This window comes from Poecilia reticulata, chromosome 7, assembly GCF_904066995.2.
Source record: "Poecilia reticulata chromosome 7, P_reticulata-male-v2, whole genome shotgun sequence".
Lineage (NCBI taxonomy): Eukaryota > Metazoa > Chordata > Actinopteri > Cyprinodontiformes > Poeciliidae > Poecilia > Poecilia reticulata.
Genome location: NC_088836.1, coordinates 20,267,248 through 20,292,689, shown reverse-complemented (window position 1 = coordinate 20,292,689; position 25,442 = coordinate 20,267,248). Strand labels below are relative to the sequence as shown.

Genomic DNA, 25,442 nt, shown 5'->3' with positions numbered 1-25,442 from the left:
AAGAGATTTCTATGTTAAATTATTGAAAGAATTAACATTTGAATAAAATCACATCAATCAAAACTGAAAAAAAAAGTATTTTAATTGCACATAAAAGTGCTGAATTCTTTATTTTAAAAACATTAATAAAAAATGCTGCTGGTGAATGTTTGATATTTTTATCTCTTGCATGTCTGCTCTCCAGCCCCCTCACACCTCCTCTCTAAGAGAAAAATCGTGCTTCGTGTCGATACCCACCCGGCAGGCCGGCAGTTTGTAATTGTCTCTCAGCCTCATGAGATGTGTGCCAATCATATTTTATGGTGACTGACGTCTCGACAGCTGTCAGGGCGATAATTATGGAAACTAATGGAAGATACTGAGGTTACTTTCCATGAGAAGAGGACAACCACAATATCCTTCCTGTTCTTCCTCTGTAGCGCAGGTAATGTGCGCCTGTGCTGAACGGCTTAATATTAAGCCTGTTGCATTTGCTGAGGTTTATTTCACTTGCTCTCTTTTATAAAAGTGATGCAAGCGCAAAATTCACCTCTTGTAGGGAAGCTCGGGGAAATCAGTTTTTGTTGCACCATTTATTTGCAGCTGCTTTCATATACATTCACATTGAACTTATTCACATTTTTGACACATAAGCTACGATGTTTTGGAGGTTTTTTTGTGGTGAGATTTTGTGTGAAAGGTCGACAGAGTAGTGCACGATTGTGAAGAGGACGGAAATAAAAAATAAAAAAAACACTGCTGAAAAGTGCAGTGTGCATTTGTGTTCAGCCTCCTTTATTCTGACACCCTTAAATAAAGTCCAGTGCAACACATTTCCTTCAGAGGTCAAACAGTAAATATATTCTAAATGCGTGAAATGTAATCTTAGTGTAATGTTTTCTGCAAAGCCCTCAGGGTGTTGTTGGGGAACATGCTGGTCATCTCACAGGTGAGGTTTCAATCCATCATCCTAAAATGAATATTTGACACAAAAGCGCACCGACCTCAACTGACTGGCAAGGCAAAGAGATCATGAATCAGGGACGGAGCTGTGAGGCTCATAGTAACAGAGACCCACGTCTCAGGTGTGAGAATATGTTCATTCATTTCAGAGGGACAAATCTGGCCTCCACGTAAGAAGAACAAAAGAAGGTCACAAGCTATCCTGTTTGCAGTTTGGTTCCCTACATTACTTGTTTCAATCAACTGTCTGCAAGAAGGTGCTCTGCTAAGAATCAGGCAAACTGAACTTTTAGGCCAAGATGTAAAAAAAAAACATGTATGGAGGAAAAACTAATGCTGCCCATCATCCTAAAAATATCACATTGAAAACACAAAATGATGGCAGCATTGTGTTGTAGAAATGCTTTTCTTAAGCAGGGACATGGACGAAAAGATAAGATGGGAAATCTGGACAAAAACAAAAGTTAAAAACGACAAAAAATTTGAAACTTGGGTGGAGGTTCACCTCCCAGCAGGACCAGAGCAGAGCTACAGTAGAGCGGTTTGGATTAAACTATACTCATGCCAGAATGGCTTAAATCTGTAGTTTTATTACAGATTTAAATCGATACTCAAAACTTGATGTCCACATATACCTTCCACCCGAACTGGATGGAAATCAGTTGCTCTGCATACAAGAATCACGCATCATTTCAAGTGTTAAATAAAAATGCCCATCACGCTTTTCAGATTTTTTTTTATTTGCAAAATAATTTGAAAACATTGCATGATTTTCCGTCGGCATCACAATAACGCAATACTTTATTTTGGTTTGACACAAAAAGGTGCAAATGAAACACATTGACATTTGTGGTGATTGCATAATAAAACGTGAAAACGTTCAAAGGGTATGAAACGCCACGCAACCGTTTGATTTCAGTACGGGTCGAGTTTATTGGCGATTAACAGGTTGCAAAATGGCGGAGCAGAGATAAGCAAATAAGACATATGTTCAACTAACATGATGCAGTATTTTCCACTTTTCAATATAAAGTCATTTTACCGTACTTTTTAACATTTCCACCTCAAACGTCGATGTTGCAAAAACGTAAATTATAAAAACACTACAATCTCCACGACTTGACCTTCAAGATAGGAACTATAGAACTGGTGAGGGTCAATATTGCAGAGTGTGACCCCAGTTCAGGTAAACTGAATATTTTACAATAAGAACAATGCAACAACTTAAACAAATTGATATCGTTTATTTTCAATAAAGCTTCCCAATCAAAACATTCGGCACATTGGGGGATATTTTTATGCCATCATTTTCAAATCACCAATCCCACCTGCTGGGTTAAAACCACACGCCTCATCAGTGTTTGCTTTATGCAGATGACCCATTTCCACAGCAACAAAAAGATGCATGCCCGTCCTGCTCAGCTGCTTCATACATAGTAAAAATAGATGTAAATGACAGACATCCAGCATTAATATACGCCACAAGTACATACTTAAAGCTGTATAATAAACTTCGGTTTTCAACATCCTTTTTAGGATGGTTAGGTCAGTATCCACGTTGAAGGAAAAGGTTGAATGAGAGAGCTAAAAAAAAACCACCCACACATTTTCCGATTGAATGATCCTTCAGAAAAGCCTCACGGCGATGGAAGTTGAGCAAGACGGGTTCGAGCTACGATTTTAAAAGTTGCAAAGAAGGAGGCATGTGGTGAAAAAATGTAAAAAGAAAAAAAATTATGTAAAAAGAAAAAAAAAAAGCTTCAGTTTCTTTTTTTTTTTTTAAAGTGTGCAAGCTCACATTCAATTGTGTCGTCCACAGTACATGACTTAAGGCAAGATATAAAACTGCACTTTTTTTAATAGATTGTCACAATTTAAATATTTTAGGTCTATTACAAACTGTACAAATAAAAAATATTTTGGATTCATAACAACAAAGTCACTCAACAGTGTTCAAAATTGATTTTTAAATGCAATAATTTACCAGATAATCTATTTGCAATCTCCCGCTTCCTGGTTTTGAATTATTTTGCATGTCTTTCCTGTTCGATCCCTGAAGGATGCAGGCTGCAGTCAGAAGGAGAAAGACGAGGATTCATGTCTTCAGATTGCCGCCAAAAGGCCCAAATCCTTAAATCGCGAGCAACAATCAGTAACTGGGCTCGTCTAAGTCCTCGTCGCTCCAGTCAGGCGGTGCGTCCGTTCCAAAATACCGATCTCCAAAATTTCCTGCGCAGAATAAAAAGACGTTTTATAAACTGGAATCGGCTAATTTTCCCTTGATCAGATCAACCGACTTTGACTCACTTCTTTATTAACAAGTGAGAATCAAGAACTAAAAATTCAAACAGCACTCACCAATGCCGGGAATGATGTGGAAAACATCATTGACCTTCTTGTCCACAGCTGTGGTGATGATTTTCACCTGTGGGAATGCGTAGGCCACTGAATGGACTCCCATTTCCGCCATTAGCAAAGAAACTAACAGGATCTTGTCCTCCTGAACATCATGGTCCTGAAAATAATAATAATAATAATAAAAACTGGTTAAATATCGAATGCAGCTTAATGAATGCAGAAAAAGGAAGATTTTTGGAGCAATCAGCACCAGCAGAACTCGAACAGCCATCATGGCAGCAGCCCCAGTGGACACAGTGCAGTCCATCAGAATCACGTGGTCCTCGCTGATGTCTTTGGGTAGACGAAGGTAATGAAGCTGAAAATGTGCAGACAGGATGTGTGTGGTTAATACCAAAAAACGTGACATAACTGACCTGCTGCTATATTCGGGACTCCTGCACCTTCCGAAAAGTCCAAGTTAAGAGCGCTTCAAACTCCTGCTTATTGAAAACTTTATATTCATAAAAGGTTTATTTTAATTACTCGTCCAGTGAAGTTAAGTTTTAAACTGCATTAAAATGGTTTATATCATGTTATCTAAGGGTAAAGCAATTACAGTTTTAAACAATTTACTCAAAATTTAAGAAAAACATGACTCAGCAGTGTTGATGCAGTGATTGTTACATTCTCCTCACTGATATCAACTCGGTGTCCATATGTATTAAAAAGTTACACAACTAAAGATCTACTATAAATAAATATATAATGAAATAAAGAAATAAATTTAACACAACAGTGAGCTCTATTATAAAACAAGTTTGTGTTTTTTATTATCATCACATGGAAAACACAATTATAAAAACAAGCAAAACAAATATTGAAAAATATTTTTTTTAAATTCCTTTCAACTTTACAAGCTTAGTGCAGAAACACGCACCTTTTCATAGTGCTACACAATTACTATACTCTTAAATTGGTTGGGATTTATATTTATGCTCATTATTTATAAGACCAGTTATATCTCCATTTCAATTTTACAGCAGTGATCGTTGTACCTCAGGTTCTCCTGTGTCCTGGTTGGTCTGGATGAGGATCTTCCCGATGCGGACGTCTTTACAGACGGCCCTCAGGGCTGGTTCCATGGTCTCCCCAGCTCTCAGGATGGACACCCCTGTAATCTTGGGGAGGAAAAAAATGTAAGCGAAAAAGAGAATTATTTTAAGTGGCTTTAAACTGTGACTATTGGAAAGAAGGCATAAATAAAGCTCACTCACCCTCTTTCCATGGAAACTCCTGCCTTCGTAGTCCTCTCCCTGGGGAGTCTGCACTATGTGGACCTGAGTGAATATTGGAGAGCATCACAGTATAAACGCAGAGCTGTTCAGAATGCTGTATACTGTGCTAAGGGGCATTAGAAACTCATGTGAGTGAGAGTGAGAGATGCACACAGCAACCCAGGATTTAGGTTTAAACTTTCCATTGTGGTAAGTTTCTAAGTTTCCATGCTTGTGTTGCAGGTCATCTCGGGCTGCGTATCTCTTTCTAACACAAGCGCCTCATCTTTCCATTTGTCTTTATCTTTTCACACTGTTTGCATTTTAAAGCCATCCATGTGTTTTGTTCTCACAGCGTCCTGAGCTGATTGTCGGCTGCCTTTATGCTTATTATACTCTACAACTCAAGACTCCATGCAGCATAAATCGATTTATTGATATGTATTTAACCTGAGAGGGGAGAAAGGAGAGCGCTCGCTCAATCAACAGGCGCATCAACCTCTTTGAGTAGAAGATGAACTCATCACGGCTGGTTTCCTTGTTTCTAAATGAGGTGATCAGTGGAAAAAAAAGAAGAAAAGAGTTACAAGGTTTATTCTGACAGCAGAGGCTTTCCTGCTAAATCTTCCATTAGGGTATTTTTCCTTAAGCTTTTACCTGATGATGGTGTGCATGCCCCTGACTTGGGGTGTGCTCTCCAGAACGCTGAGGGTCTGGGGGAGGGGTTGGGCCTGGTGTGCAGAAGCCAGGGCTGCCCTGTAACCACGGCAACAAATAGTAAAGCGGGGGTGGCAGAGGGTGAGAGTGCCAAAAACGGAAAGAAAGATGGACAGAGACTTGAGTGCGAGCACAAATGGATGCAAGCGCAATTAAGACTTGTGCAGAAATCGTGTAGAATTCACACAGAGGCGTGCACACACACTCTGTATATTCATATTCAGAAAACACACACACAGGTAAATTTACATGCAGATAAAACAGTAAATCAATAAAGATCTATTTCAGTAGTTAGAGAAAATTTGAAAAGCAAAACAAAATTGCAAGAGCACCTCTGGACTAAAAAATAAAAACCACAGAAAGCCACAGGGTACACAGATTTAGCAGAGACCGTGATAATGGATAAAAAAAACAAAACATTTAAAATCCAAAGAAATCTAAAATATTCTTTTGAATATTATTTGTAAGAATAATATTAATAAAAGTCATGTTAAAGGGAATATAACACCATATTTCAACAAGTAATGTGAAAACCATCCACAACCAACACCTTCTTTGTTTTTCATAGCTGATAAGTAAATCAGAAATTTAAAAAAAGTCTTTCAAATTTTATGCTGTAGACCAAGAAGAAGCTACCATATATACGGATGACAATATAGCATCTGTATTTACATCCTCTGAGCATCATAGCAACAAAAAATTGAAGAAGACGTAACAACAACACTTGAATGTTTCTCGATCCTTTTTTGTTTGGAATGACAGTAATTGGTGTACGAAGGTAAATTTCAGGCATACAAAGTTCGTCACAGAGTTGTTAAATACCTCTGTGTTGTGGTGGTTTGCTACGTCTCCAAGCTACTTCTTTCAGACAATATTTCTAGACTCTTCCTTCGCCTTTGTGGCTAGATACCCATGTAAATATTTACTTTAACCACTGGAATTTGAGCTGGAGACTTTGCTACCTCTACAAATGCAGTTCAGATGAAATGCCATTACTGTTAAGCAAGTGTGTTTCTGACACTGGCTTTTTTTCCTTCATGCCATTTTCCTTTTCTCTCCTAGCTATTTCTCTATTGCAGTAATACAATTACACAGTACATCTGAAAAAGAAAACTGATATATGCCCTTTAAACAAAAACGAATTGAAAGCGTTTTTTTTTTTTCTTTTAATTGGTCTCTGCTTAACCACTTGTAGACATTAGGTCTGAAAAACTAACTGGTTGATTTTGATCTCCAGAGGAGCAGAAACACAGTTATAAACACCCAGTGATGCAGTTATGTTGACACTACAAAATATCTACACCATCAGAAAACATTACAGATTAGCCAAAGGCAAGAAAAGAAAGACTTTAGCAGATCTGCTCACATATCCCAGCGAAGTTTCCTCTAAGGGGAGATTTTTTTTTTTTTTTTTTTTGACAAGACAACAATCACACAGAACGGGGACAAAGAAAAGACAAACAGATAAGAGAAGACAAATGAGAAGAGACACAACATCAGGTGAATGAAAGGATGAAGGTTGATCAGACAGTGTAAAGTGTGACAGCTGCGACTATGTAGAAATACGTCAAATTGTCATTTCAATCACAAAACAACAAAACAAAAAAAACCTCAATAGTTGATGTTTTCCTTAACATTATGAAAGCCTAGAGCTACAGGCCATGCTTTCACAGATTCCTACAGATACAGTAGAAAACAGAAGTATCGCCTTTTGGATCAGATTTTGATATCTGCATGTGCATCCAGTGTGTGTATACGCGTGGGCGGTGCACAAGCGCTGGTGCGGCTGTCACTCTTTCACCGTGTACAACAGTAAAGGTTGGTATTTCAGCTCACAGGCCCCAGCACATCCTGTGTCTAAAGACAGACACCGAGCTCACTTCCTTTCTCTGTCTGCCTCATGTACTGTGGCCGACATTCAATGGAAAAACTCGCTGCTTTGTAGTAGGGTATTGGAAACTTTCTCTGTGGCTGAGGTATGTGATAATCAACAATAGATGCAGCGAGAGCTTCCTTTCTCTTTCTCTGCTTTCTGTTAAGAGCCTCTTTCCCTCCGTCTCTGTTGTTGTTGCCACTTAAAGGAGGGGTCAGTTGCTCAGACTTTGTGGCCGTATTTTTAGACACAGGCGTCAGGAAGAGTGTGAGCTGTCATTTATTTAAACATAAAGAGAGGGAAAAACCAACACCTTTCACTGCGTGCTGGCTGCGTTGCACCATGTTTAAACTTTTTTTTAAACTACAGTTTCCATTGACTTGGAACTGGCCCACAGATTCAGATTGTACAGTCTTGAAACAATCACATCCCTTTAACTTTGTTCACTTTTTTTTGTACACATTCCAACCACAGTTCTCATTATGTCTCTATGGAATTTTATTGGAACAAAAAGTTAAATATTATTGCGATGCGGGAGGATAATGACATGTTTTTCAAACAAATAAACATGAAAATTGTGTCATGGATTAGTTTTCACGCCCCTTGAGTCAATATTTTGAAGGGCTAGCTATTGTTGAAGCTACAGCTGTGGGTCTTCTGTGGCATGACAACTAGCTCTGTGCATTTGGAGACCGACTTCTGCCCTGGTCTCGAGGATTTTTTCTTCTTTTTTTTTGCAGCCTTCAACTCTTAAGGAACTTGTAGGCCAAAATAATTAATTTTAATCTAATGCTATGTAGGATTGTTTTTTGTAACAATGCCTTTCTTTGTTCAAACTCACCATTATGGTTGGATTTGGGAAGTGACGGGACTAATTATCCTGACTAATGATTCTCCCAGTGGATCTCTGGATGTCTTTGGCTGGTTCTCTGATTTAATCTCCCCTTACCCAGCCATGTCTTGGTAGGTCTACTGCTGCGTCACACCCTTTCCATTTTCAGTTGATGATCTGAACAGTGCTTGATGAGGTGCTCAAAGTTCGGCATATTGGTTTAGGACTTACCTCTGCTTAAACACTTTCACATCATCTCTGACTTGTCCGCTGTGTGAATTGATACTGATTGTTTTCTAACAAAGCTCTGAGGCATCCAAAGACCTTTTTTATTATATACCGAGATTAGATTAAACGCAGATATGCGCTTTACAATGAAGCAACGTCTGAAGGTAACTGGTATGTTATTTTGGGGTGCCAGAGTAAAGGGATTTTTTTGTGTGTAAAAAAAAAAAAGTTTGAAAATATGATTTTTCTCCCACCTGAAGAAAGACTTGAAGTTTGTGGTTGTAACGTGACAAAATGTATGAATATTTTTTGCACATCTCCGTAACATATTACTACATAGTGGACGGCTTAATTCCGCATTAATACAAGATGCAACAGCACCGCCTGCTGATGTGTCCTGGCAGCCAGCACGACAGAGAGGAAGACATGTTGGTTTGTGCTTGGCGCTTTTTCGGTCCCTTCAAGTGGAAAGCTAAAGCAAGTGGTGAACTGGGAAGATGTCAAAGAGAGAAAGACATAGAGGATAAAGGCCACTCTACCTGACGCTGAGCTCACGCTGTGAGCAACGGAGGGTGTGGAGGAGGGGGGGGAGAGAGAGTGAGAGAGCAATCCATCAGCAGCAGGTGTGATACTGTGTTTGTGATGGGGAGGACAAACTACGCCACGGCAAAAAGTGCTCCCCACAAACAAAACTTGCGATTAGTGCAGTGGTACAGGAAAACCAAAAGTCAGTTTCATATGTCTTCTCATTTTAACAAACGTATCATTGGTGGGATCACAGGTTGTGTAATGTAGAAAGAAGCAGTCATGCCTTTAAAGACTAACTTGCTCCTTGTATCCCAATTTCTTAAAGCTACCGGTCAAGCTTTCTCCACAGAATCAATCAAAGTCTGCTGAGATACAAATTGTCACCAATAGAACAGGACGTCATGGTCAGTTTTTGTCTGTTGGTGCCATTTTGCTGTAAGTCATCACTCAAGATAGAATCAACCATCCTAAGCGCAGCTTCCATATGAGAAAATGAATCTGGTTATTAAATAAAGCATCTGATCAGTTATTTTACGTTTGCATTTGCATTGTTTTTATTTTTGCCTCTTTCTTCCGCTTTTAATTAAATTTCCTTTTAACAAAAATAAAAAACATGGAGTAATTTTTAAACATGACCAAAGCAGACTGGAAAACAACCTGAATTCTTCACAAACTGTGTTGAAATCTACAAAGTAGCTAAACCACTACAGCATTCATTAAGCCATCTGATCAGCTTGATTTTTGAGTCTTTTTCGGTATTATCAATCCAAATACACACAAAGCAGAATTAGCAGTTTCCCTCTTATGTGCAGGAGAAAGTCAAGGATACAAATCCAAAGACATTCAAAACCCTCACTAACACTCAGGCAGTTCAGTCATCCTCCACAAGAGGGCGTGATGGCCCTTGCATGCTAAACATAAAAATGGGTGTGAGCAAAAACAACTCTACAGAGTGCATGTAGTTAGGAAGTAGTACTTTAAAAAAAAAAAACAAGATGGAAAAAATGAAAATTAGCGAGGCTTTATTGAAATCTATTTTTATATCTCATGACCCTCCTTACCTCCTCCAGCTGACTGTGAACATGCTGCACAATCAGGTCAATGGCTACCATGTTTCCACCGCCTGACAGGATGATAGAAGTCAATGTAGTTTCAGGGTTTATTTGTCTTTTAGACCACAGCTTTGACCTTTATCTGATTCTATCTGATTCTGAACTAGTCCATGCAGTCAGTGTGTGTAAGCGCTCACCACGTGGCACCACCAGATCCGCCAGGCGCATGGTGGGCTCGATGTACTGCTCAAAAGCGGGCTTCACAAACTTGTTGTACTGCTTGATGACGCCCTCGATGTCTCGGCCTCGTTCCGTGATGTCCCTCCGCAGCCGGCGCACTAAACGGATGTCAGAGTCGGTTTCCACAAAGATCTTCATGTCGAGCAGCTGCCGGGATGCACCACGCAGTTAGAAAAATTTTGGTTGAGTTCACACCGATAAACATGAAGTAAAACAACATTGAGAATCTTATTGGTTGGTGGTGAGTTCACCTCCTTTCAGATTTCATTGCATTGTATTTGCTAATAAAAAAATATGGTGAAATTCTCTGAGGCCAAAACTACTGGAAGTTTATTAAACTTAGATTTTTTGGGAAAAAGTCCAATAACGCAGAAACAAAGGGTGTCGTGACCAAAAATTATTTATTATTCTTACAGTTTGTGTCAAATTTACTTAGTATAACGTTTTCTTTTAATTAAATATATTTCAGTAATGACAAGCTACAAATATATATATATATATATATATATATATATATATATATATATAGATATATATATATATATAGTCAATAAATAAACCCATGTTTTTGGAATTTATATAAAATTGTGTGTAATTAACTAAAGCCTGGGTAAACATCTCTAAATGTCATGTGAGTTACAAATTGCAACAATGCAATCAAACTATAATAAGCTATTATTGCAGACAAGTTTGTGTTGTGACTCAAAATGTAACTTTGTTACATAAAATAATGTTTCATTTTTAATTATAAGAAAACAAACGTATCATGAACACACAGTCAAGCTTGCACTTGGCAAAGTTTGTTTAAATATTTTTATAAGTTACTTCAGTAAGAGACCCATATAAAATAACAGTTAAAGTATGGAAAATGTAAACACCTGCAACAATGAAAAAGAGAAAAAACAAGGAAACTTTTTGAATATCCATTCTAAATGAGACATTGAACAGCCAAAAACAAAATCTAGAAAATCAATCAAATTTATCTTTGTAATTCTCTGCTCATCTGTATCAGCCCACATGTGCATGCATATGAGGTTTCTGCATTTGTTTACTTTGCAAACAGAGAAAATGAATATATATGTGTAATTAAAAGACCTAGTGAGAAATGAGTGCACTAATGAAATACACTAAAGCAAGCTTTTTCAATTATTTGCAGATCAGTATTTATGCTGTACCTGCAGGAGGGCTTTATCTGCAAAAGACATGATTCCCTCAAAGATGATGACACTAGCTCCATATACAGTTTTCTGTGGAAAAACAGACACAAAACATTCAGGTTAAATGCCCATAGAAAAAGTGATATAAAGACAGATCAGATTCATGAAGTGATATCTCAGTAAGTTTTAATAAATGCTGAAAAATAAGCACCGTGGCAAAAGTATTCCTACCCCTTTTACAATGTCATAGACAGTATGACAACTAATGCATTAAGTCTGATTGCTCTTCCTCTTCACTCTGACCAACTTAACTTTCCCTGCTTAAAAAAAAGCACGGCATAATGCTGCCACCACCATGTTTGATTACCATGGTACTTTCAGGGCAATGTGCAGTGTTGTTTAATATTGAGTTTCCACTACATGTGTATGCAGGTTTTGGTCTCAGATCAGATCCGGGCCCACATGCCCAGAGATTATCAGAGTCCTCTCAGAGAGCTCCTAGCTTAGAGTGGCTGATGCTAAGTGATTGATGCAGCTGAAGCTGGGTGGCTAGTGATTGGTGGATACACAAAACAAAGTAAGACTAAAAAACAAACAAACAATAATTTGTTTATAGAAATTAACCAATCATACACTCTAGACTGGATAAAGAAAAATGTGTCATGATGATGAAAACGAATTAATTGCCACACTGAATCAACATGTTTAATGGCAACTTATTTACATTCCCATCGTCATTGTGGTTTGTCACGGCTTCTCGCCATGCCGGTCATTTTACTAGGTCGTCTATCAAATAGAGGATATGGTATTTGCTCAGCTGTCAGCAATTTACTGGGATTGTTTGCTTGTATGAAGTTGTTTGATCAATACAAAATAGGGAAGTAAAGGACACATAACCCAACAGGACAGAGGAGCAAAGCCTACGGCTTTATCAGTTTTATAGACAATATTTCTGCTTTCTGTTGATCTTTCTTTGCAGCTTAAGACACTTTTATACTCACTAAAAGTCCTCAACACTCCCAGCATTTCATGAGTATAGGAGCTCTCTAAAAGCCTAAGGTGCTTTGGGATTAATTTTACCTTATCGAGGTGAAATTCTAAGACAAATCTTAGAATTCCATAAAATCCAGAAAAAAGATTTTTCTAAAATGTCATTAATAGGAGCTACTTTTACTTTTTGGAATTTTTTTGTCCAGCATTTTCTTTTTGCTCTGTTCTTGTGGCTTGTGGTAAACTGTATACGGGACTTTATGCAGTCCCGTATGCTACTGCTAAACAAAGACCGGGTTTGTGGAGTGCATGCAAATACACACAAACTTTTCCAGGTTTTCATTTGTAAAATATGTAAGAACTTTAATAAAATCCCATTAAAACAGTTTTGTTTGCAACGTGACAAAATGTGAAAAAGCTAACACAAATCAGGCCAGGCTGCGCTAGGTCGTCCTTACCCACTCTTTCTGTCTCCCATGAGTTGTGAAGTCATACACGGGGATTTTCACACTTTTGCCCTGTTTGAGTTTGCGCAGGGTGTGTGTCAGCAAATCAAAGTCGAAGGCATCTGGGTGGTCAAAGTTATAATCATTCCTGGCTGCCAGCAGCTGCTCCTCAGGGGACAGGACCTGAGGACAGGCACATCGTTTCAGCACAGCATGACTTCTACTGTAAAAAATTAGCCTGTGTTGCTCTTGTTTAAGCAAGAAAGAACTGGAAACATTTTATAAAAAATAAAATAAAAAAATATATATCTGCAATGCACTATCACAATTATACACAGTCAAATACTGCCACATAATATACACATGCTTGTGTGAAAACACTCATCCCTTCAAGAGCAGTCGAAGTTGGGAACCTAAATTTAGTAAAACATCATGCGCCACTGTGACGTCTGTACCAGGTGCTGTCTCTGTATGTATGCGTGTGTGTGCGTGTGTGTGTGCCCTTAGGCTAGTGGTGCTTTGAAAAGCCCAGACCTGCTATTTGGCAGTTTCTGAACACTGACACCTTCTTAAGTGAGCTGATTACACACTTAATATGATAAACTGATGTTCCTCGCTCTGTGTGGGCTGTAAGCTACTCCACCAGAAAAAAAATGAAGTCACTAATGTACAAAGAAATCCCTGTTAGCGTAGCGAGAAAACAGGCTGAAAGCTGTAGCAGTGGGGTATGACCCCCTGCAGAAAAGGATTACACAACAAGCGTGGGCGAACCTGTAGAGGGGTAAAAATGAAGTCTCTCATTTAACTGAACTTCACTGCACTCTTTTTCTATTCAGTCTGGCCTCCTTCTCCTCTGTCACTCCACTCCCCCCCCTCTCAGGATTCAAACTGAATTATATTTTGGTTTCTTTTTCTTCCACTATATTTCTGTCCTTCAGGCCAATGGGAGGATTTAGGGGAGCCTGATGTGAGTAGGCACCAACAATCTTTCAATGTAATGTTATGGTTTTATTTTCTTCAGTCTAAATGAACTTGCATTGATGAAAACTATACAAAAAATGTAGATGTGCGCGCGAGCACGCGCACACACACGCACGCACACACACACACACACACACACACACACACACACACACACACACACACACACACACACACACACACACACACATCGGTTCATGTCAGACACGCTGCATCATTATAAGTACCTTATAAAAAGAGTCCATTGAGAGCAAAACAACCCATGGAACATCTAAAGCTTCAATGATTTTCCTGGCAACTGTGGTTTTTCCTGAAGCGCTGCCTCCACAAAGACCTGTCAGGATAAGTTGGAAAAAAAAGACATTACGATATGTATTTATAGAATAAATAAAAGACAAGAGCTGCACATATCGGCGCATGGAATATTGATATTACAAACTCATGTTCTTAACATAATCTTTATTAGCAATTACTCCAAGTGTCAGATTTTGCATGCTTAACATTTCCAGCCTGTTGGGTTTGGAGCCTCAATACAGCCAAACTGCCACAGATCACAGTGTGGTGAAAACTAAAGGTCACAGAAAGAGCTGAAAATATTCTAATGATAGAAAACAAACATAAGTGAGAGAAAAATGTTGATTAATTGCAAAACTTAAAAATATATATCACTACTTCATGACTTTCTAATATCATGCAGCCCAACTGTGATGTCATATAAACCAAGCATGAGCTTTACTTTCATCAGGTTATTGTTTTACATTATATTGAGAAATTATTGCCAGACACCGGTGGATGCCCCCATAAATATTACCATACCAGAACTAGCAATATCGAAGTTTTTTTTTTTAATTAAAACTTTAAAGCTTTGGTAAGCAAAAAAAAAAAAAAAAATAGCAATGACAAATCTGCCAAATAAGGAAACTGAAAGTGCTTTAACTGTGATAGTACTATTTTCCAACATAAAAAGCCAAACAGTCTTATGATATTAATCTACCTCATAATATATAAAGCAATAGCAGACTCTGCAGCCGTGATGACGCTCTCAAATTATTTTAGGGATGATTATCAACCAGCAAGATGTCCAAATCTTGCTGACACTTAAGAGTGTGTGAGTAATCCAAACACTCAGTTGCACCTCTCAGGTTGTGAAGCATCGAGGCAGCAGCGCGTAGGAGTTTTTCTCACTTCCTGCCTTACTTTCACTGACATCCAGCTCTTTCTGGCCTGCGTTCTCTCACACCGTAGTAAACAATTCGGGTCAGAACCCAATGAAATCGGGTTCTGTTTGTATGCTCTGTGTACGTTTACATCAGCTGCTTTTTATGCAGCTGGGAAGAGATCAACAGTCTGGAAATACAGCTTTCACTCATCACGGGAATATAATATAATGAAAAGCAAATCAGTGTTAATTTCTGCAAAGTACAATTCTTACGTATGACTATTATGTCAAACTTGTCAAATCTAATTGAAAATGGAAAAAAATGTACATATATCTTTTATTAGATATCAAGGTAGGACAGTTTAGAAAAATGGTTAAGAGGTGAATTTTTCACTTTCTTTTTATTACTGAAATGAAATTCAAAACCTTTATGTAAACAGCACACTAAATATATGACCCAATAAGCCTCATTTATTTTTTTTAATTATCTGAAGCAAGTTAAATACGGTGGTTGTGACTCTGCTTTCGATTTCATTGGTTTTCCATCGAGATTGTGCAACGAACTTCTCTTTACAGTTTGAAGGGAAGCCGCTAAGTTGTTATAGTTATGTTGCTCCCTGCTGATAGTTATCAATAACAGATTTAGGCAACTTTAGAAAACCCCTGTTGTCAAAGCAAATTTCAGTAGATATATATTTTCTAGAGGTGTGCCGATCGATCGGTCACCGATCATAATCGGCCGATTTTCATGAAAAAGTGAATGATCGGTGATTGGCGATCATTGGCTCTTGTTGCCGATACCGATCACCTGCATCTCATTTCGCAGCCTGCCTGTGCAGCTGGTCTCCTCTTTCCTTCACACTGCGCAAACACGCAGCAAGAAATCCTAAGCGATGTGGAACTATAACGCACTGAGTGAATGGGGAAGTTTGCGTGTTGGGGCAGAAAATTGAAGCACGTGGGGTGAAGCAGGTCAAAATGGATCAACACAACGAAGCTAATATGGCATACAAACAATGCCATACTTGACGGAGTTTGGCTACATCGAGGCTCACTGCAGTAAAAAAGACATATGGAGGATCAGATAGCAGGTAAAGCAGCGCACAGCTACAAACACTCACCCAGATTACGGTCAGAAAGCTAAACAAATAACCCGCAAAATTATGATGAAGTCTTCGAGCTGTGGTGTAAGACGCTGATTCTGATCTCGCTGTTGAACCGCTGCTACGCCCTACAGGTAGTAATATTTCAGACGGAGCGCCGCTTCTGCTCCACCTGGTAGTGACTCTCACACCGAACCTCTGTTTAAAGCTGCAGCATCTAACCTAAAAAAATACATTTTACATACGTATTAAAACTTTCGCTGTCCTAACATGAGACAGATAATCTCTGAAAAAATAATCGATCTTCTCCCTGTTCTGCATAATTACTCCGCTCAGTCAGAAACAGCCACTCAGAGCTAGCAGTAATCAGCTAGCCGCCATGCTATCAGGAAGTTTTCATTCAGTAACTCTGGATTGTTTATTGTAATGGAACCTGTATTTGCCTTTGAATGTTAAGTTTTATACTTGAATTTTTTTGGCAATGTTGAGAAGTTTTATTTTGGCTCTTTGCATTTTTTAGCCTCTTCAGAGCCTTCATATGTTATCAGTCTGTTAAAGATAGTATTACCAATTGCAGTACAATTTGCAGAATACCTGCTTTGTTTAGTTTTCTTCTTGGAAAAAGTTATTAAAAACAAGTTTTTGTCTAAATCAGCGGTTCTCAACGTGGGCGGTACCGCCCCCCAGGGGGCGTTCAAAGGACGGCAGGGGGCGCTGGCGGACATTTTTACAAAAGGGGGGCGCTGGGATGCCTTTGGGGGGCGTTTGGTCGAAGGTAAACTTTACACCTTAAATCCACAACCATACCAGTTTAGACTTTGAGCAACTTGGTAAAACTGTATTGTGTAACATTAAATCATGCTTGGCTGCAGCTGTATCGATGGCAGCTCTTCTTCTATTCAGTGTTTTTAGCTTCATGGCGCAGCTCCGCATCAGTTCAGCGTTACACCGGCTGATGTCAGGGTGAAGGTGCGACGCTCACTCGCTCCCGTTGTTTTAAAAGGTTTATGTCGGTCTGCCTTTTCCCCATCGATACGCTTCCCAACCGCCATGCACCTTAGGGAGTTAAAAAAAAAAACAAAAAAAAAAAAACGCCGCGCACATTGCGCAAAATTCTGAAACAGGAGAAGCGGGCAAAACGAAGCGACGAACTAGATGTGAATTATGGCATAAAAACAGAGAATCCGACGCTGAACAGTGGAAAATCAACACATGACGATTAGGAGGCGCAGCAGGTGATGAGTGAAAATTACTGGTGGTCAATAAACGACAAAATAAATGTAGCAACAGGAAAGAAACTAAAGTGGACATAGCAATAAACCAAGAGAGGATAACACTAATCAAAGGAAACTAAATGGAAATGAATGAAGAACAAAATGCAAGAATAAACTAAGAAACTAAAGTAGGCTAAATACGGAGGAATAAACTGGTATGGCAAGTCCTTTTGAGCAATAATTAATACAGAGGACTGTATGGCAAGAATAAACAGACACTATTTCAGATAAAAGGTAAAATAATATTGTTGAAGTGCCATGGGTAGGGGCGCAACTACACATTATTCAGGTGGATGCAAAAACATAAATCGGCGCCCCCCCACGAAGGAGCGTAGAAACATACGCTCGCCTCCCCCCCCAACCCCCCTCCTCCAGACGCCGATAGGTTTAGGGCAAAACTCGCTACATTTACGCGAGTTATGTGCGCGAGGTGAAGGAGCGTAAGGCGCGCTGACGTGTACGGGAAAACATAATCGGTGCGCCGATTCAAAACATCTACAATAATGATAGTAACATTAATAATAAAATAATTGTCAGTGCAAAGTAGCCTACAAATGTTTTGGTGGGGGGCGGTGAGGGACCTGGATAAAGGCTAGGGGGGCGCTGGCCCGAAAAAGGTTGAGAAACACTGGTCTAAATTAAGGTGAATTCGTGGTTCCTTTTTCCACATTATGTAACCGGTAGTGTTTATGATAAAAAAAATAATAATAATAATTATGTGATCGGTATCGGTGATCGGCCCTCATGGGTGATCAGTATTGGTATCGGCAGGAAAAAACCTGATTGGCACATCTCTAAAATTTTCCTATAAGCAGGAGTTAGTAATGGAAAACACAACAACGTTTTGATCTACGTGCCACAAACACGCAACAAGTCAGATTCAGGATGGAATTTTTTCAGTCGGTTCATGAGCAAGGCTGAATTCCTAATCAGACTGGTTGTTGAAATGCATCATGGGACTTCAGGTTTTGTCACAAAGTAAGAGCAAGGAAACACCTCAGTCAGAACGCAAATGATTAAATTTACTTTTTAAAACACTTGGACCACGGAGAACAGTGCTTTTCCCAAAATATATACTGTGCTACGCTGCTATGAGAAAGTAATCTTAATAAAACAAATATGTACATAAACTGTACGTCTCTGCAGTTTCCTACCGATGACGAAGGCCTCTTTGGACTGTGCTCCATGCTCGTTGTACCATGGTGGGCGGCCGGCTGTGTAGATGGTTCGTTTGGAGGTGCGCAACAGCGGAGGCTCGGATTTACACTGGCTGGTGGTCCGTTTCCTGGGAGAAAGACCCAAGATGACAGAGGGCAGCAGCCGGTCCAGCGATCCCTCACCGCCTCCACTTTAAATAAGCAAACACAAAAGAGATCCCAGCGTAAGTATTTTAGAGCATTAAAAGAAAACACATGACATAATGAAAATGATCCAGTTAAATCACAGTGAACATACTGTACCAGCGATGACCTACTGTATCCCCAGTCATTGGTTAATGTTTATTTTTTTTACATCTTCAGCAAGTGAACTTTGTACACCATTGTGGAAAAGGCAGCAGGTAAAAAGGGAGTTTTTACGGCTGATTTGGGATAAAAGCTTAACAGATAAAGAAGTTCATATACAACTTTCGGTCCTGGAGATAAAAATGAGTTAACAAAAGACTTAAAATTTGTCTACAGCTATTGCTGAAAAAAATAAGACAGCCAAACATCCCTTTAGATGGAAGCAGAGACCTGTGTGTATAAATCAGCTCAGACAATTCAATCAAATGGATCCAACTGTTCAATCAGAGCACAGACACAAAGACTTTAAAATGTATTCATTGCCCTTGGACTTTTCAGACTTAATCACAAGCTTTGCTGTGTTTTATTGGGATTTTATGCGAAAGAGCAGCACTAAGTGGAGCAGGCTAATTGGGTGACATTTAGTAAAACCAACGGTTGGAATTACATAATTCTGCAAAATAGCTCAAACTCAATTGTATTGGACAGAAAATATTTAACCCAGTCAAGTAGCCATATTTCTGGACTTTGACTAGTCCAGACCATTCAAAACCAAGAATATGCTTGGATCTAAATCATTCTAGAGTGGATTTGGCTGAACCTCCACCCAAGACTTTACAGTCTCTCACTGGTTAGACTTCTGTGCATTTAGCTCCATCCATTGACTGACAGCATCATGCTATGGGAAGGCTCTTTAAAACAAAAAACCCTGATCATTGATCGACAGCCACAGAGGAGGAAAATCTATAACCTCTCCCTGCAGTGAGCTTTACTAATAACTGCTGAGTCATGCAGTCAGTTGTCCAACTGAACAAAACGCATCGTCCCAGTAATGAAGAAGGTAAACAAATTGCAACAAGCTGATTCAAATTAGACACAAGGTTCTCACTGGACAAAGGCACAAAGTGAATTTGCATGAACTACTCAAAGCAAACACAATGGACATTCATGTCTTTTTGCAAGACAGAGAAGCAGAGAAGCAAGGGCCCTGTGACTCATTACCAAAATAAGTTGAAGAGTTGAAACGTCAAAAGTGGAAATACAGCTGCTTCACTTTGCAGAACAAAAGCAATGCAGCAGCTAATTATAGAAGAATAGAAGTGTTTCTTCAGCTTTAACAGAAGTACTGTCTGCTACAGATCAATTTAGCCATACAACTGGAAAAAAACAAACATATTGTAAAATCTAGCAGAATATTAAGTAATCAAATCCTAGGAGAGCGCAAAACAGTACAAGTAAATTTTCTGATTACTTTTAATTTCATGTTTATTTAAGTTTTTTCTTTTGCAAAAGAAAAAAAAAGAACTACATTTTGACAAATAAAGCCAAATCTGACCTGTCCCCAGTTTTTAGCAACACTTACTGTAGTATGCGAGACATCCACACCTCACCCAGACAGGACTGTAAAGAGCCAGAGGCCATAACCACAAACTATAAGAAAGGAATTCAAAGACGTCTGCTGTCATCCAGTCAACTCTCTGCCTCTAAAATCTTAACTCAGATCACATAGTTCCTCAGGTAGAGTGAGGAGGCGGTCGGGAAGCAAACGAGAAACTGGCAAAGATTTATCTTATCTCATCAGTCACCTGGTTGAAGCCAAGGAGTGTACTCAGACAACAGACAGAGCTACGCATGAGACGCGGCTCGCTCAAACTGGGTTATCAGTTAAAGCCAAACCACAGTGCCATAATAGATTAGCCTGGCTGATGGTGCTGAATCATGTTCTTGCTCATTGCTCCAAAATGCAAAGTGCACACCATGAATGCAGCTTTGAGAGGAGTGGGGGTGGGGGAGGCCAAAAGGTCAGATTGCAGGTAAACAAGAAAACCTTTCGGAGTGCACATGTGAAAAAAAGGTAGCAATTTTAAAATATCCATAGCATAAAAATACCAAACATAAAGTGACATTTAATGATTTTAAAAAACAAGCTAGAGCCTTTCTTGCCTCAATTTGTATAACAGAGTTAATTTGTAAGACAATGCAGTCGCATGATTCCCCGGAGATCTTCTCAGTATATAAACAATAACAAGTTGATTCAAAAGATAGCTCAAGACGACATTCTTCCACAATCGGAGAGGAAAAAAAGGCTCCTTTAGAACCTGAAAATAAGATGTCAACATTGCAAATATATGAATAAATAAGACACTTACCTGCCATCAGATCTTAGAGTCCAACAGCCAGATATTCTAGCTCCTGAGTAAGCTGGTATAGTGTTCATGACGGGAGAAACTATTTCGGATTTGCTTGTGTTTTAGTTCAACACTTCTGCCAACAGGTAATAGTTTTAATACATCGGAGCACAGTAACACGTTCAACCACGCCCCTTGTTGCAAAACATCCAGAGACACTAAGGAGTTGGAGGCATGAGGGGGTATTAACTTGGGTGAGAAACGAAACTTAAAGCATCTGTTTAGGTTTCAGATTCTCCTTCCTTTGGACAGAGGAAGAGTCCACAGCTTGGTTGTTGGAGAAAACGACAGAGTGAAACTGCAGCACAGCTTTTCCCTCCTCTTTCTCTGCTCCTCCCCTTTGGCTGTTCAGCCAGCAAATCTAAGAGGATCACCTACCCTTTTCCAGATTATGTTCATTAGTTTGTATTAATAGCATCAGGTTAGAGCCATACCTCCCTAGCACTGGCACAAACACACGTGTCTCATAAACAGTTTGGACAGTCGGTGACGCAAAACGTGGCTGGAGGGGGGGGACAGCGCGACCGGAGAAAAGCGACACCGACAAGGAAACTTTTAAAGAGGGAATAGACAAGCAGGTAGCTGCTGTTGTCCTCTGATGTTGACTGGATCCAAAGAGGAGACGCCTCGGACTGAGCTGAAGAGGTGACAAGAGGGAGAAAAAGAGGGAAGGGAGGGAGATGATGGAGGAGGAGGGCGGGGAGGACGTGATGTGCTTGTACCCTGCAGAGACTCACTACGTCTCTGCCTTACTCAGAGACTGGAGATGTCAGCACCACTGAAAACAAACACCCCCCCCCCCACCACACACACGCAGAGAGCTGTGTCTCCTCCCAGGCTTCACTCCCACTGAGGACGGAGGGAATAAACAGCATGATGAAACCCAACACTCCTGCTCAATCAGCTGAAAGTCTGAAGGACGGCCGTTGGCAATGTGCAAGTCGCGCCCTTACACTCCTCCTGGGCCAGGCAAAGCAAATATTAAGTCTTTATTTATATACTTATTGAAAATCGATGCAATTAAGAACAAAAAAAATTACTAAAGAAATAAAGAAGCAAACAGATTTACTTTAAACCAACATGTCAAACCCCTACGGGGGTATTCTGACTGTACTACACACATCCAGCTTCTGTTTTCTTCCTTGATCAAACTACAATGGAATTCCTCTGATCGTAATCACAGTTATGGAGCCGTGGCCAGAGCTTTAAAGTGCAGGCTGAAGACAGCTGCAGCACAAGAAAGCCACACTGAAACAAGAAGCTCCAGTTAGTTGCTATGCCAAACATTCAACCAACTCTCTATGGATACAAAGACGCAAAGCCAAGTCCAACACAGCAGAGGCAGCTTGGGAAAAAATATGAATCTCTACTGAAGGCATGATTCAGATCGAGTCTGAAATGAAATGCATTCTGTTGTTATTCTGTTTAGGTATGAGTCAGACACATTTTTACACAACAAGAATAGGCTGTTTATCTAGAAAAACAAGGTTGCTAATGAACTACCAGGCACGGGAGAGAACAAAACTCATCTAAAACCAATCACTGAGACTTACAAATTTTGTATAAAAACTTTAACAAAGGCATTTTGAATATTTTTTCTTATGCCATATTATTTTGTAAGTGAAAAAGTGTAATCGCAAAATAAATGTCCCTACAGTGCCTTGCAAAAGTAATAATACTCCACTTACAGCCTCCAACTTCAATGCACTTTATTGGTGTTTTTGTGACAGACCAACAAGATGTGTGCAATACAGACTTAAAGTTTTAGCATATTTTGTGGTACTATTGCGATAAAAGTGACAAAAACTATTTGTTACTTTTGTTTTAGGTAATTGTGCAACATTGCATAACACAGCAACTGCAGCCCCACACACACAAATACAGGTCTTGAAAAGCAGCCACATATAGTACGACTAAACTTCACACAGTAACTGTAATAATCATATTTTCAAATTCAAAGATAAATCTACATCCTTCTCCCAGTAGGACATTTCTCACAATAAATGATAAAGAATTTGCTAAATGTCCATCACTAAAACCAACATGTTTAATATTTTTTTACAAGTAAAAACATTAAAAGTGCATCAAGAATAGATATTAGGCTCTCTTAAGTCAGTGCCAACTTTTACTTAGGACTGAGTCTCTATCCGCTTTGGTAGAGAGCGACATTAATTCCCATTCTTTTTTTTTTTTTAAAACAGTTTTACCTTATTCATATTCAATTTTGTCCCAGTTTTAAGTTTTCCTTCAATAATCGCCTGTTTTTAGCAACATTCATCTTTCCTTTAACTCTAACACCACAATCCCTACTTAAGACAACTTAATATGACGCTACCACTACAATGTTTTATGGTAGGCATGGTGTGTTCAGCATTATGTATAATGTTCTCTAACAAACCTCTGAGACTTTCAAAAAAAAGCTGCAGTGCTTAGATGAATTTTTTAATTGTTCACAAATTAGGTGATTTCTGAAGGTCACTAATTGCATTGGATGTAATTTAGCAATATCAAAGTTGATGGGGTTGAATGCAAATGTACAACACACATTTCTGATTTTTATTTATAAAATTCTACACACAATTATCTGCCACTTTGCATTGGCTCACTTTTAAATTTCCAGATAAAATATATTAAGTTGGTACTAATATGTATGAAAGGTGATGAATATGTCTACATTTTTCATTCAAAATTAGTAATGAACAATAAAATATTTCACACTTAAGCATTAGAATTTAGATTTTTGTGGAGTCGAAAATCATTCAGTCCTTGCCCTTTTTCAACTATACATAGTAAACAAGTCATGTCCATGTTCGATCCCCTTTTGAGGGCGTTTTTAATATCTGTGATTGTAGGTAAGTGAACAGGAACAGGGACGCATGGTACTGTGCTATTGCAGTGGACTGATCAGCAACGCCCTCTGGTGGTACTTCATGGGATCAACCGTCATGCTGGTGTGATGCAGAGACAATTTTTTCACGACATAGCACGTGTACCTTAAATTACACTATTGGGCCATTAAAATGTGAATTTCTTCCATTCCGTAACCATGAACCCAGGGCAAATATAATAAATTTGTCCGGAATATTAAAGAGATTAATATGTATCGCCATACAAAACCTAAATTAAAGTGGACTGTGGTCAGTGCCTTACCGTAATTTATGCCTCTCGGTTATACGTGTTAAAGTTTTAGAGCATGTATAGCTTAATATTGTTAGCTCATCGGATGTTTCAAAATATAAAGCTATATCAGGGGGCCACTTAGTGTACAATGGGACACGGTGGACGTTCCGACGGGTTACTGTATATGAAATTTGTATCTACCTAAAATTCTACCTAGAATCTAGCAGCTATTATAAGTGTCAGTTTAATGAAAAGAACAGTGAGTGATAGCATCAGTGAAGATGCTTAACTATTGCTGAAACAAAAAAACAAAAATATATATATATATATATAAATATATATAACAATCTATAAAAATGCAAAAATAATCCAAAGTTTCAAACGGCAAACACCCCACCCTGAAAGCGGAGTACCTGTTGGAAACAGAGCAAGTTTTCTCCTCGTTGTCCATCTTAGCAAGCCTTCCTTCCACGCTAACGGCAGACATTGCTTTTCTCTGTTGACAATCAGGTGTTCGGTCCGCGCTGAGGCATCATGGGATATGTAGGCGTTCCGTTATTCAGTCTTCGAACGCTGTGCAGCGTTGGCTCTCTGAAAGACTTCAAGCCCTACAATGCAATTGCAAATTTTTTTTCTTCTGTTTTACAGTAAAAAGCATGTACCGTTGAGTAAGCTATGACATCACACGGGGCCTTTCCCGAAGCTTAGTGAAGTTTAACAGCGCAGAGTAGATCCTAAATCTGATTATTTTTGATTATTACTAAAAAAAAAAAAAAAAAAAAAGAAATGTAAATATATAAATAATTTTTTTTAAATTTCTGAATGTGTTATTTTAACAATCGTTTGTCTTACAGAAACGGGCTGCACAGTGGTGCAGTTGGTAGAGCTGTTGCCTTGCAGCAAGAGGGCTCTAGGTTCGATTCCCAGCCCCGGTCTTTCTGCATGGAGTTTGCATGTTCTCCCTGTGCATGCGTGGGTTCTCTCCGGGTACTCCGGCTCCCTCACACAGTCCAAAAACATGACTGTCAGGTTAATTGGCCTCTCCAAATTGCCCCTAGGTGTTAGTGTGTGTGTGTGTGGTTGTTTGTCCTGTGTGTCTCTGTGTTGCCCTGCGACAGACTGGCGACCTGTCCAGGGTGTACCCCGCCTCTCGCCTGGAACGTTAGCTGGAGATGGGTACCAGCAACGCTCCCAACCCCACCAAGGGACAAGGGACAATTTGATGACGAATACTGCTGCGGCTGCATGTGGGAAATCCTTCCAATTCTTAATAATTGTTATCAATGAATATCAACACTTTTAAATCATCTATTCTACCTGGCTTTCAACTCCAACGGGATCTAGTTTTAAATTGTATGTTTGTTTTTAAACTGTAAGAGTTGTTTTTTTTTTTATTGATATGTTGTGTTTTAATGCACAGCACTTCGTGTCAGCTGTGGTTGTTTTAAAGTGCTTTATAAATAAAGTTTGTATGGTATGGTATCGTTAAGCGTTT

The 25,442-nt window shown here is 39.2% G+C and overlaps 1 protein-coding gene across 5 annotated transcripts; it reads right to left on the bottom strand.

Annotated features, from left to right (window-relative positions):
* Positions 1 to 1,661: 1,661 nt before the first annotated feature.
* Positions 1,662 to 24,491, bottom strand: uckl1b (uridine-cytidine kinase 1-like 1b). 5 transcript variants are annotated; one of them, XM_008413913.3, is made up of 15 exons: positions 24,361 to 24,491; positions 18,291 to 18,484; positions 13,828 to 13,934; positions 12,632 to 12,802; positions 11,202 to 11,273; positions 9,984 to 10,173; positions 9,796 to 9,857; positions 8,746 to 8,762; positions 5,214 to 5,312; positions 5,007 to 5,100; positions 4,557 to 4,619; positions 4,338 to 4,460; positions 3,551 to 3,658; positions 3,301 to 3,457; positions 1,662 to 3,171 (listed from the first exon to the last, which is right to left on the bottom strand). In XM_008413913.3, the coding sequence occupies exons 1-15, from the start codon at positions 24,432 to 24,434 to the stop codon at positions 3,092 to 3,094; spliced, it is 1,611 nt and encodes a 536-aa protein (XP_008412135.1). In that variant the 5' UTR covers positions 24,435 to 24,491; the 3' UTR covers positions 1,662 to 3,091. The 5 variants fall into 5 exon arrangements, with proteins under 5 accessions (XP_008412135.1, XP_008412134.1, XP_008412137.1 ...); XM_008413912.3 differs by lacking the exon at positions 8,746 to 8,762 and adding an exon at positions 6,640 to 6,659; XM_008413915.3 differs by lacking the exon at positions 24,361 to 24,491 and adding an exon at positions 20,789 to 21,467.
* Positions 24,492 to 25,442: the final 951 nt, after the last annotated feature.

Bases quoted from the DNA above. Each gene is read 5' to 3' on its own strand.
- uckl1b (XM_008413912.3), bottom strand. From the start codon at position 24,434: ATGTCTGCCGTTAGCGTGGAAGGAAGGCTTGCTAAGATGGACAACGAG. The intron at 4,620-5,006 runs GTTAAATACATA...ATATTCACTCAG, and splicing joins TCTCCTTTCTCCCCTCTCAG to GTCCACATAGTGCAGACTCC. The intron at 3,659-4,337 runs GTACAACGATCA...GCACATTTTCAG, and splicing joins AGGACACAGGAGAACCTGAG to CTTCATTACCTTCGTCTACC.